This window comes from Castanea sativa, chromosome 8 (genome assembly GCF_040712315.1).
Source record: "Castanea sativa cultivar Marrone di Chiusa Pesio chromosome 8, ASM4071231v1".
NCBI lineage: Eukaryota > Viridiplantae > Streptophyta > Magnoliopsida > Fagales > Fagaceae > Castanea > Castanea sativa.
In genome coordinates, this window is record NC_134020.1 from 39,490,172 (window position 1) to 39,502,422 (window position 12,251).

General features: G+C 34.8%; 2 protein-coding genes across 2 annotated transcripts; both read right to left on the bottom strand.

Moving 5' to 3' along the window:
• Positions 1–1,003: 1,003 nt before the first annotated feature.
• On the bottom strand, positions 1,004–3,525 carry LOC142608076 (G-type lectin S-receptor-like serine/threonine-protein kinase RLK1). The gene has a single exon (XM_075779784.1). The coding sequence runs from the start codon at positions 3,507–3,509 to the stop codon at positions 1,089–1,091; it is 2,421 nt and encodes an 806-aa protein (XP_075635899.1). The 5' UTR covers positions 3,510–3,525; the 3' UTR covers positions 1,004–1,088.
• Positions 3,526–6,147: 2,622 nt separating this feature from the next.
• Positions 6,148–12,038, bottom strand: LOC142606747 (uncharacterized). Its single transcript, XM_075778081.1, has 13 exons — positions 11,718–12,038; positions 11,015–11,112; positions 10,302–10,384; positions 10,003–10,129; positions 9,263–9,326; positions 8,706–8,803; positions 8,517–8,601; positions 7,861–7,984; positions 7,325–7,426; positions 7,056–7,120; positions 6,781–6,862; positions 6,624–6,703; positions 6,148–6,510 (listed from the first exon to the last, which is right to left on the bottom strand). Exons 1-13 carry the CDS (start codon positions 11,933–11,935, stop codon positions 6,453–6,455), a joined length of 1,284 nt encoding a protein of 427 aa, XP_075634196.1. The 5' UTR covers positions 11,936–12,038; the 3' UTR covers positions 6,148–6,452.
• Between the last annotated feature and the right edge of the window lie 213 nt (positions 12,039–12,251).

Genomic DNA, 12,251 nt, shown 5'->3' on the forward strand with positions numbered 1-12,251 from the left:
GTGTGCGTAGTTGGTCCTAGCCATTAACGAATGATGCGGTTCGTTAGTTAAAAGTTTGGACCATATGGAATCACACAAATGAGACATTTTTCATGCTCTCATCTGTCAATGGAGTTACTTTGAAAAAAAGATAAAGCTTAATTGCAAAATTAGTTGTGATCTAAAACTACAATCTTACTCAATATTATTAACATTACTATATATTTTAAAAATCTAACTGTATAATTGCATGTTTTTTATACTCTTAATACACATGTAAAAATTTTTTGCCAATAGATTATATTTTATGTATAATTTTAAACTACAAAAACTTGCAATTTAAACAATTTATTAATGACACAGTTATTGACCCTTAATTTTCTAAAAATTTTATAAGCATAGGGGATTTAAGAAGAAAATATAATCCAATAGTGAATTTTTCAAAAGTCACATCTAATAAAAAGATATTAAGGTTGTAACTTTGGACTACAACTAATTTTGTAGTTAACATTGTTCTTGAAAAAATCTTAAAAAGAGATTTTGGCATGAGAAACTATGAAAGCAGAATTTTGTACTCGCCAAATCAACGAGTCTCACTCTTTCTTGAGTAATGCTACATACAAAAAATATACAAAAATATATATATATATATATATATATATATATATATATATATATATATTCCACACCAATTGAATTAGAAAATTTTTACTAGTTTTCGCTAAAGCCAACTACTAATATACCCTTAACAATCTACCATATCAACAATTGTCAAATTTTTGCATTTCCAAAGTTTCACCTCATTTTTTGAATGAAAATTTTATTTTTACTGTATTTTTTTAACATCAATGCATTGAGTTTTAATCCTCTGAACCAAGTTTCTGCCAAGCCCACAGAAAATTATTTGAAATATATTCGGACAAAGCGATTGTAACAATTATTGAAAACAATTATTATTACTATAAAAACAAACATAACTACAAACAAGAAGTCAAGTTTACAAAGTGATTGAAAATCTTCCTGTACGAAGTGATAAATAATTCTACTCAAAAGGAAAAAAAATAAAAAATATAAAAAATAAAGAAGAAGAAGAAGTGATAAATAATTGATTAACTAGTCTTACTATAAGGATAAGGGCTTGGTGGAACCGGTACTTCAACAACACCCTCAAGCATCTGTGTAGCCCTCCTCATGGTAGGTCTAAGAAATGGGTCTTCTTGAATACACCAAAGGGCAACCATCACAAACCTCACAAGCTTCCTTCTGTCATCCAATGCTTCCACATCATATTCAACAAGAGAATCTAGTCTTCCTTCTTGATAGCAGTCATATGCCCAATCGGTCAAAATTGCTTGTTGTTCCCCAATTGTCTCCAAATCTACGCTTCTTCGACTGCAAATTATCTCTAGTAGCATGACACCATAGCTATAAACATCCACTTTGGTTGTGATCGGCATGTTCCTAAACCATTCAGGTGCAACATATCCTTTTGTTCCCCTAATGTTAGTAAGAGTCTTGCTTTGGTTCATTATCAAACGTTTTGCCAATCCAAAGTCAGAAATTCGAGCATTGTAATAGTCATCAAGAAGTATATTTTGAGGCTTTATATCACAATGGATAATCTGGGTGCTGCACTCTTCATGTAAGTACAAGAGTCCTCTTGCAATCCCAACAGCAATTTGCACTCTTAGATTCCAACTGGGTTTCGAGTCTCTATAAAGAAAACTTGCCAAAGTGCCATTGCCTAAGAACTCATATACCAATAATCGCTGTAACCCCTCATTACAGAACCCAAACAATCGAACTAGGTTCTTGTGATGTGTTTGACCAATCACAGTCACTTCAGTTTTGAACTCTTTATCACTTTTTTCTTGAATCAAACTATCCAACTTTTTGACTGCCACAAGGACACTAGAACTCATTTGAATCGCTCCTTTGTAAACAATGCCGAAAGCTCCCCTTCCCAATTCTTCTTTGAACCCATCTGTAGCTTCTACAAGTTCTTTGTAAGTAAAACATCGCAAATTCATCTCCACAGCATCAACATTTAATATAGGTCTTTTGAGCCTCTTATGATAAATGAAGAAAAAACCCAAACAAATTGTAACAATTAAAATAATGTTAACAAACACAGAACCACCGAGAAGCATTGACCACATGAGGACCAAATTATTCTGATTCTCATTTTCTGGTTTTGGATTTGGCAATCGATCATGTGGACGTGTGATGGAATTATTGTTTCTGATTTTGATAAAAGCCAGCCCACTATTAAGGTTGCTGTCGACTTTCCCATTTGAGAGAGGCAGCTTCTTCTTCCAACAGCTATCACCTAATCTGAAAATGGCAACAGCACACATACAATCTTCCATGCAGGACTTTTTGCATTGATCTTCAGTATAAGGCTTCATGTATGCATAGTCTGAGAATGGCCAATCTGTATTTTTTAGCTCTTCAAAAGAATAATTTCCAGGACTTAGCTCATCTTCTTCACAGCCTTGTGTGAAGTCTGGTTTGCAGGTGCCATATGGGTCATTTGGATCGAGAAAGGAGTATCCCTTAGGGCATGTACACATCGGCCTTCGATCTGGCTTGATGGTGCATATGCTATTAAAACCACAAGTGCCACTGCCTATTTTCGCATTACTGGCAACACAAATATTATCCGGCACAGACCAGATCGGATTCCAACTTCCACTGGCATTGGAAGTCCTTGGGTGAGAATATTGGGTGAAAACTCCATCAAAGTTGAGAGTTGCTCTAAAATAAAAATCAGCAGTTGATTCTACCCTTTCCGATCTCAGAGCAACTCTTTGGTTATCATCTTTCAGAATGTACATGTAGCCTGACTCATTGAAGACCAGTTCTTTACCAGGACTCAATGTACCATTATCACCAGCAGTAGTCTGACTTTCATAATAAGCTTCATTAGGATTGTCAGTGGGCAAGTTGATTGTATGGAGAACAAGATTCCCATTATCACCCAATTGTAGCTGGAACCTGCCTTTGGAAAAGTTGTTCTCTGATTGTCTAGAAGAAAGCACCCCTCCCCTTTCCATAATTTGTGCAGGCAACATCGTGTCCCTGGGATCCTTGAAGCTCTCCCATAAGCTATTCAAGTTGCTATCTTGAAGCACAAAGTTGCCTGTATTGTTCATGAAACCAAAGAGAGTGCCAGTGGAATTAGATGTCCACAACTCATCGTTTTGAGGGCCAGTAAGAACTAGCCCACGATCATTGATTAGCTCCACTTTTGATCCCCTGGGTACAGGGTTATCTAATCTAGCATACCAAACTACGGTTTTGTCTGGTATTCTAGCAAACCAAATGGAAAGAAGGAAGAGATCCTTTTGTTTCAGTGGGCTAAATCCAAAGGCAAAATCACCAGAAGGCGATAGCCATGAAGTGCTGTTCTCATCAGTTGCGGTGAGAAAGCTGCCAACGTCAACATAACCAGGATCGTTTTGAGCAACAGCAGAGATTGGTAGCAGAATTAGTAAGAAAACAAAAGGGTGAGGATGAACAAAAGCCATGAATAATATGATATTGGATTCATGCAAATTGCAATGCAACCAATTAATGGACTAGACACGTTAAATAGCCTATGAGTATGATATGAGAAATAAACTACTTTTCAAAGTCCTAAGTACAAGGCTTCCTGATTCTCAAAAGAAAAAGTCCAAGTCTTCCTTTGATTTTTCAATCTAGAGTAGATCAACAATATATGACACCGAGGTTTGCCTTATTTTCGTCGTGGAAAATGCTTACAGATCATTCAGGTCGGTCATGACTTAATTTGAAGTTATTGTCGCAGTGGGAAAATACTTTGGTATATATTCTGGAGTATAATAAAATTGTGCTCCTTTCTTTTCTTAAGAATTACTGGTCACAATTGTACCTGTAAGAAAAAATTGTGCACTTCCTTTTCTTAAGAATTGCTAGTCGCAGTGGCAACTTGTAAGAAAAATTTGTCAAGTCACGTTGTCCCTTCAAAGAAGTGGCATCCCTTAGTCCACTCCAAATTATATATAGAGCTAAACATAATTAGTAGGCCAACTCTGTTTATAGGCTTTTTTTTTTTTTCCTTTTTTGGAAACAAACTCACACATGAAAAAGAGAAATGGGTTTTAACACAAAAGTACCCCACAAACTCCATTTAAAAGTCATAAAAACTTTTAAAGGAGTGTGGGACAAGTTATTCTATACACAACACACTATTTTTAGCAATGTGAGACAATTACTGAGTCTTTTTTTTAAACAAACACACACACACTAGGCTTTTATTTTTATTACTTGAAAAATTAACAAAATTTATAGCCTAGCAATGCTAAAGTAACAAAAAAAAAATTGTAACTTGTTAAAGTGGTATAATGATGTAACGTTTTTTTTTGTGCAAATTAAAGTGTTAAGTCATGAGTAAAGCAATATTATATTAACCAATCATTTTGATACCATTTTTATTATTTGTGAATCCCAATAAATCAAGTCATAAATTTTTTTATTTAAATTATGAAAAATTTTATGTTACTAAATTTATTAGCCACCCGCAACCACTTAAATGGAAAGTATTTCAATTGGCGTGTGCTTGTCTTTTGTAAAGATTAAGTACAACAATAATGCTTACGACTGTAAATTAACCAAATCGTTCATAAAAAGCTCAGGCTTAACTTGATATAAAAAATTAAAAATAAAATAAAAAAAACTCATTCATGTTTATTTGTTTATAAAAATAAAATAAAAGAAAATAAGCCAAGTTTAAGTTTTGGCTTGTTTAATAAACAAACCGAGCCTAAGCAAAAAATATTGTTTAAGAACAAACTCATGAAACGATAAGGCTTGATAAAAGATAATTAAACTTAAGTTGGTTTATCATTTATGTGCTTTGTAATATGTTTGACATGGGCTTGAACAATTAACATATCTTACTAAGCTTTTAATTAATTGAGTGTTGGGACTACTCTTCCAAACCAAATATATTTGATAATATACTTAATTAGTATGAGCTTAATAATGTACTTGTATTGGATCTCGATTTCAAGAGTTTGATATTGGTTTGAGTTTAAGCCTGATATTAAGCTCAACTCGGCTTGACTAATGAATCAAGCCAAGCTAAGCTCATGTTTTTGGACTTTCTAACGAGCTTAGATCAAGCCGAGTCAAGCCAAGCCGAGCTTAAACATTCAATATTCATAAAAGTTTGGCTCGTTTACATAATGCTAAAAAACACTGATACTTCAACTAATAATCATCTCTATTCTTACGTATTCATGCAAATACCCTAAGATATGACAGGTTACTTATTATGTATTTTAAATTATTTATTTATATAATAATTAATTAAGTTAATCGTATTTTATCATATCTTAAATTTTCAAGGTTTTTTTTAATTTTCAACATCATTTTAAAATTTCAAGTCAAATTTTCAAGAGTTGACGTGTGAGTTTGGTAGCTGGTTTTTGCTTATTTTATGTACGGCTTTGCGGTGTTTGATGTGTTTGTATGATTGTAAATTATACACATCCCATACCCATATTGAAGCTTCAGAGCAACAATGATATTATTGGGCCATGACAACGAACCTAATTCATATTCATGATGTTCTGTGCAGACTGCAGACTTTTACCATATTGAATGAAATATCAGCCATAACTTTCAGTCATGGCGTGAAACACGAACCAAGGGAAGACCGATAATAAGATAACAATAAATTAGTTATATTGGAGTGAAAAGACCTCCAGTGTCAAGTATGGAAACTTAGCCCACACCTCCAATCTAGCTGGTTTTGTCAAGCCCCACAACACACGCTTAGACCTGACAACGGGTCAATTGGGTTTGGATTCAGTCCGACTAGGTTCAGGTCAGAAACTAGTCACCTTAAACGAATTATCAAATCTATACTCTAATCCAGTCTTTTATGGTTTGGCTTTGAACCCGTATTTTTTTCACTTGAATATGCATATAAGATAAAAAATAAATTTAGTCATATTATCTTTTTCTTCCTTTCAATACATGTGCTATTCCAAATCGTGTGAATTTGATTGGATTGGATTATTTGAGTGTAGTTATGCAGCCATGTGCTGAGTTTAATATCTAGCGTTTATTAGTTTCAGGTGGATGTTAGATTGCTTCAGCATTTTTTTTTTTTCAGTTATTACTAAGAATACTTTAAAATTTAGCTTAAACAATTAAATATTTTTTATGCTACAATTAATTCTCAATTACAAGAATTAAAACATTGGTTTAGTGATTCACAGCCTACAAAACCGGCAATGCTCTCAATAAAAATCTTTTAACTTCCAGCACCCGAAATTCAGAAGATGAAACTTACAGATTAGAAACTCAAAATTCACTTGATTCCAGGCTCAGCACCAAAAAAAAAAAAGAAGCAACACCAACCCCTATTCCTTTACCTGCAGTAGTAGCCAGTGAAGCTGAAAAAGAACTTGAACTATAATTTGACCTCAATTTCTGCACTCTCATACATATATTCCCAATCCAAGCTCTTTAGGGTCTGTCTCAACCATCCATGATGGCCTTTTGAGAGAAAAGATAAAAATAAAAAGACAAATTAGTCAAAACTATCATGAATTGTAGAAAAAAGATAAATAAGTGGAGAAGTTAAATTTCTGGATCAGAATTCCTTTTACTTGTTCATTACAAAATTGATTGTTCCTTGTGCAGCACGTTTGAGAAGAACTTCCCTTGCCTCAATTGCGATTCCCTCTGACTGTAAGAGAATTGCATACAAGGTTTAAAAAATATAAATGTAAACTTTTTGATATCTAAATGATTTATTGTACAAACCTCTTCAGGAAACCAAACTCCAGGCTGTGTACTTCCCTCAAGAACAGCTATGGCAAATGCAGCTGTAGCAGCTCCCACAGATCTGAACGACATGAACTCTAGAGTTATGATATCTAACTTAAAGAGACTCCAGTATACATTACTTCAAATTTGTTTACAAAACTAACAGCTTCTATAAAGCAATGGAAATATAGAGTTTGAAACTTAATTTAAATAGCAAAATTAGGCAGGGTTTCCATTGAGCACAGTAAAATCCCTGGAAAGCTAAATCTTACACAGAGAGTCTCCTATGACTGAATATACCAACTGTATTGCGCCCATCAGAACATTCCAAATCAACCTGTTTTCAGACACCAGCAAAATGAAACAAGCAAAAAATGTGGAAAATTATAAGTAATGATGAACAGGTTAAATGGCTAAATATATTATAATAATTTGAAGAGATTTCCACCACCTTCTTTTGAAATTATAAAAGAATTTGAAAGTGTAAAGTAATTTTAAAGTATCAGCTAGTATGATTTTGTCATTCATTTTAGTTTCTCACCCTCATTGAAACACGCTCTCCAGCAACCTTATCAACCGATCGGACTACAGGGTCAAATAGTTGAACTAATTCTTGGACTTTGCTTCTGTCTCTCAAAAACTCCTGCAACACTCGAATTAAATAGGCTAATTAAATGGAGCCAAAAGCAAGGTAGTCACCATGATTGGTGGTTAATCAAATGAGTGTGACATATACCTCTCAATGCTTATAGAACCTTGTTCAGGTCCTTTGTGTGATTCATTTGAAACAAATTTTATAGCACAGTACAAATTATGATACAAAAAATATTTTTATCATTTACTGCATATTAACTTCCCAGATAACTTCAAAGTCAATTATTAGAAACTAAATTATCTTTCTTTATAATTATTATACACTCTGAGGGCCAAGTTATTGAAAGTGATGGCTGAAAGAGGTTGATGTTATGATGATTTTACAACCATGATATAAATAATAAATGAAGAATCCTAGATTAGTATCACTAATTTAACTTGTGTAGAGAGTGAAAAAAAGCTCTTAGTAATGTAGGAGCGTACCGCAGGAAGAAGACTTGCCATTGCTTCCATTGCCCAATTCCAGAAGAACGGTGCAGTTCCAAATCGAGCACTAACAGTTGGTACTCCTAGGACCTCACGAGCACTTCTTACTTCAGGCAAATTCCTGGGAAGAATAAAAAGGAAAAAGAGGGTTCCATTGATCAGAACTGTTATTGGAGATAAAGAAGCTTCAAGTGTTTGCATTGAGCAGGTACACAGAGCAACAGATTCCACCAAAGCAGCATTAGCTATGTAAAATTGTAAACCACAAAAAATTAAAAACAGGGCCAAGCTCATATCATTGAAAGTTGCTTTGATGAAGCAAGGAAATGCCAATTGCAAATGATTTATGCAATTTACTAATTCTGCTGTGCTCCACCTTGTTGGAAGCTACATTTGGTAACTCTATACATTTAGCTAGCCTATAAAAAATAAAAATCTAGGGGCTATTAGATTACTTTTAGGACAGCTTTTGGGATGGATTCATTGAGAGGCTGTATTAATGTATTTATTGGTTAGCTTTGTCACTATTTTCTTCATTAAATTGCTACAGCCAGAAATATAACTTTGATGGACATTCTGGATGAAACTCTCTCATTATGCATGAAAATTCACTGCTTTATAATCGCCTTTTTTTTTCTTCTAATGGAACTTACAAAAGGTAAACATCTCTCTTTCCAATTCCTTTTCCAAAGTCAATGTTGAGCATTCCACTATAAGGCTTCAGTTTGATCGTTTCTCCTGATTGAATAGTTGACTATTATAGTTAGGCATCATATGCAAAATGCTGAATCACTAGAGAGAAAAGGAATAATTCATTTGTATAAACAGCTGCTGAAACGGACCTTTATTAAATGCAACCACTTCCTCTCCAAGAAGTAAAAAGCTAGTAGCTAATATAGTTGGACCTGCACCACCACTGCCTGCTGTGTAATAGTAGAATCTGAGACAAGCATATTTGCATGTGAGCTGCCAAGACTTGCATGGGAAAAAAGGAAATTAAAGATATTTAAGTTTTTTGGATGGGTTTTGTAATTGTAAAGCAAACAAGAATCGATGTATGCATTTCATGTCATGCTTGAATTTCAATCTATTTCTTCTAATTTTTTCTTTGGAACATGCATTAGTAAATTAATTAAAATGGGATGAGGATATTGGGTTGATCAATGAGAATACTAGGGTTAACAATCGAACATAAACACAGCCTAACTCAACTAATCCTTAATCCCAACTCAACTGGGGTCAGCTTCATGGATCCTTAGGGTTGGCCACATGACATTTTCCACCATTTTTCCAACATATTAATGATTATGAACTACTACTTGGGGAAAAAATCAGAAAAAGAAACAATTATTGTGATTCAAATCAAATAGTAGTGGGTAAAGTAGTGAGGAGTTGTTACCGTAGCCTCTCTGGCTCACCCTTGCTTTCACTTCTTGAAGCACGAACTAGCTCTGCCGCCATCACTGTCATAATAATGGTGGGAAGAGTTAGTGTTAGGCATGCAGGGCATATGAGAAGGTTTTCATCTTTCACACAATGCATAATCTGGCCTAACATCTATGCTTATGTGTACTATTAGAATCTACTCTGTGCTATTGGATAGGCAGCCACAAGGCCAAATGAAAGGGAAGGGTTATGAACCCTTTGGTTCAATAACCCAGATAGGTATCCCAATGAACTAGATGAGGAGTTATTGATTTCAATTAGTTGAGTTATTCCTTTAACATAAAACTCATATTAATTTTCCAAAGCTCACCAACTTGAAATTGTCTAAAAATTTGAGAGATGCTCATAAATTGAGAGATGCTGATCTTAATTAGTTGAGTTATACCTTTAACATATATATTGATTTGAGTTCTCTTATACTTGGCATAGTCATTGGGAGCCGTGACTTCAACATAAGCTACTAACTGCTGATCCAAATTGTGGGACACAGGGCCAAGATGATTGTTTAAAACAATGCCCTGCAACCATGTTTAAGACTAATGGCCCTGGAGCATTATATATGAGATCATAATTATGTTAATCACTTTATGTAAAAAAAATACTAATAGTTCTTATCTTGCTCAATTTTTTTTTCCCAGAATGTATGCACAATGAAAACTATTGACTACATCAAAAGAATGAATATGACAGCACCATTGCTCACTCCTGGGTAAATTCCAGCTGTTGTAATAGCTGGAATATTTGCAGCTACTGCTCTAGTCTTGAAGGATTTAGCACGGCATGCATAGGTTGTGTCGTCACAAACATCGATATAAGCTGTCTAAGGAAAGATTGGAAACACTATATGAGATAATGTAATATGTATTATCTACGAAAGTTATCAAAGCTTTGTGTGTGCCGCAGGGGGGTGGGGGGGTGTGCAGTATCACTTACAAAGATACAAGCTTAAGAACAGGTTAGATTTACAAATGTAGTAGTTACCTTTTTCTCACCTTGGTATGTATGGCAGCTTCCAGAACAGTGCATTTCTCTGCCTGTTGGAAAGGACCAGCAGTATGAACTACAAGATCCACATCTGCTAAGAAACTGGCAGAGTTTAAGCCTTAACACTAATGAGATACTTGAAGGATGTCACAGAACATCAAATATAAATCACAAGGGGGGGGGGGGGGGGGGGAACAAAACCTCAAAACCAGGTACCCAGCAGACAATATTATTACATTTACTCTTTCTAGATCTGTATGGCTTATGGAAAAATCTCTACAGAGGCTATGTAAAAGGACTAAGGAACTAATCTTGGTACAACTTCTGACAGATTAGATTACTGTAATTTTAATTAGATAGAGTGCAGGATGTAAAATATAAAGTCATGTAAATTGTAGGTGTAAGAGACCACATGAAAGTAAATGATTTGGTGTATAGTATAAGGGCAATTTGCTTACCTCAGGTAAAAGATATCAATATATGAACAGAATAGGTTACATATGCACTACAAAATAGCATATGGAAGATACGTTTCAAATAATAAAGCAATTCAAAAACTTCATGAACAATCCCTGCTATGTCAAACTTAAAATCACTGAAGATCTGCATGCAGTATGCATGTGATTGTACAACATTCAAAATACCGGGAAATTTTATGGAATTGGATATCTAAATACATTAAAGCGTTTTACGTTTGGTATAGTTTACCACTGTAACATACCCCTTAAAGCTGCTTCCAGGCTTTTCACGTTGTCAATGTTGACTTCAGCAAACTCAGACCTCCCCCCAAGTGTAGCCACCATAGAAGCACCCTTCTCCCTATCACAGGACCCAATTGAGACAATTCTATAACTCAATCATGCAAATGAAAGTACGGCAAGATTATTGCGACTCAATGTGCATAACAGAAAAAGGGATAGCCATTAAATCCTTAAATTACCCATAAGACCAACAGAGAAGAAAGATGCTACTGACCGATAATGAAATTTTTAACCCCAAATCTAATCCAATCAGGTGAAATTAGCCATTCCAACTTCAAGGAAAATGATTTACGTTTAGTACTCTTAAACATTTATGTAAAGATTAGTGTCAAGTTACATAAAAATTTAGAGTTGTGGGATTTCTCTTGGTAATAGACTAACTCTAATAGTAGCAGTAGCTCTTTTCTTAACCAACATATTTAGGACTTAGATTCTTAAGGATATAAAAAGTTCATTGTTCCACGACAATCACAGACTCACAAATCATTTATAGAAACAATTACTTGAGTATTTGTCACTGACTCCTATTGGGACTGTTTTTGTGGTGAATATGAAGAAAACCCATGTTTTTGTGATCTCCAATAACAATTATTCTCAACTGGGCCAACATTATCCAATTGAAAAAAACCAAAACAACATTAAAAACAATAATAGCAACAATACCTGTTACGACCAGCAATGATGATTTGGAGGTCAGGGCAGAGCTTGGAAAGAGCAGTGGCAGTGGATCCTCCGACCCGACCCGTTCCTCCCAGCACCAAAACACGTGCATTCCTAGACTTGTCTGGGAGTTGAACCCTGTATTGGCTCTCTTGAGTAGCACAGGCCAATGCAAACCCACTTGTGCTCTTCAAATGCAACAAAGCCCGAGCCATAACCATTAACGGATTAACTAACTAACTTCTCTCTCTCTCTCTCTGAGACTCTTGTAATAGTAACACTGTAACAGTCTTATCTTGTTATCAGTTTATCGTTGGTGATAACAGGGTACTGTGCCATGTTTGGGACGTGGCTTCATATGGGCCTAATACTTGTGAATGTAGAATTCACCATAAAGATTGAAACTATTGAACAATTTTCGGACTAGGCCAAGCCCAATATGAGGATGGTGGTCTGTGGGTCTAGAAAAATTGTCCAGAAAAACTTGAAAACTTTCCGACTAGACCAAGCCCAAATGTCAACTTCAATTGTCATTGT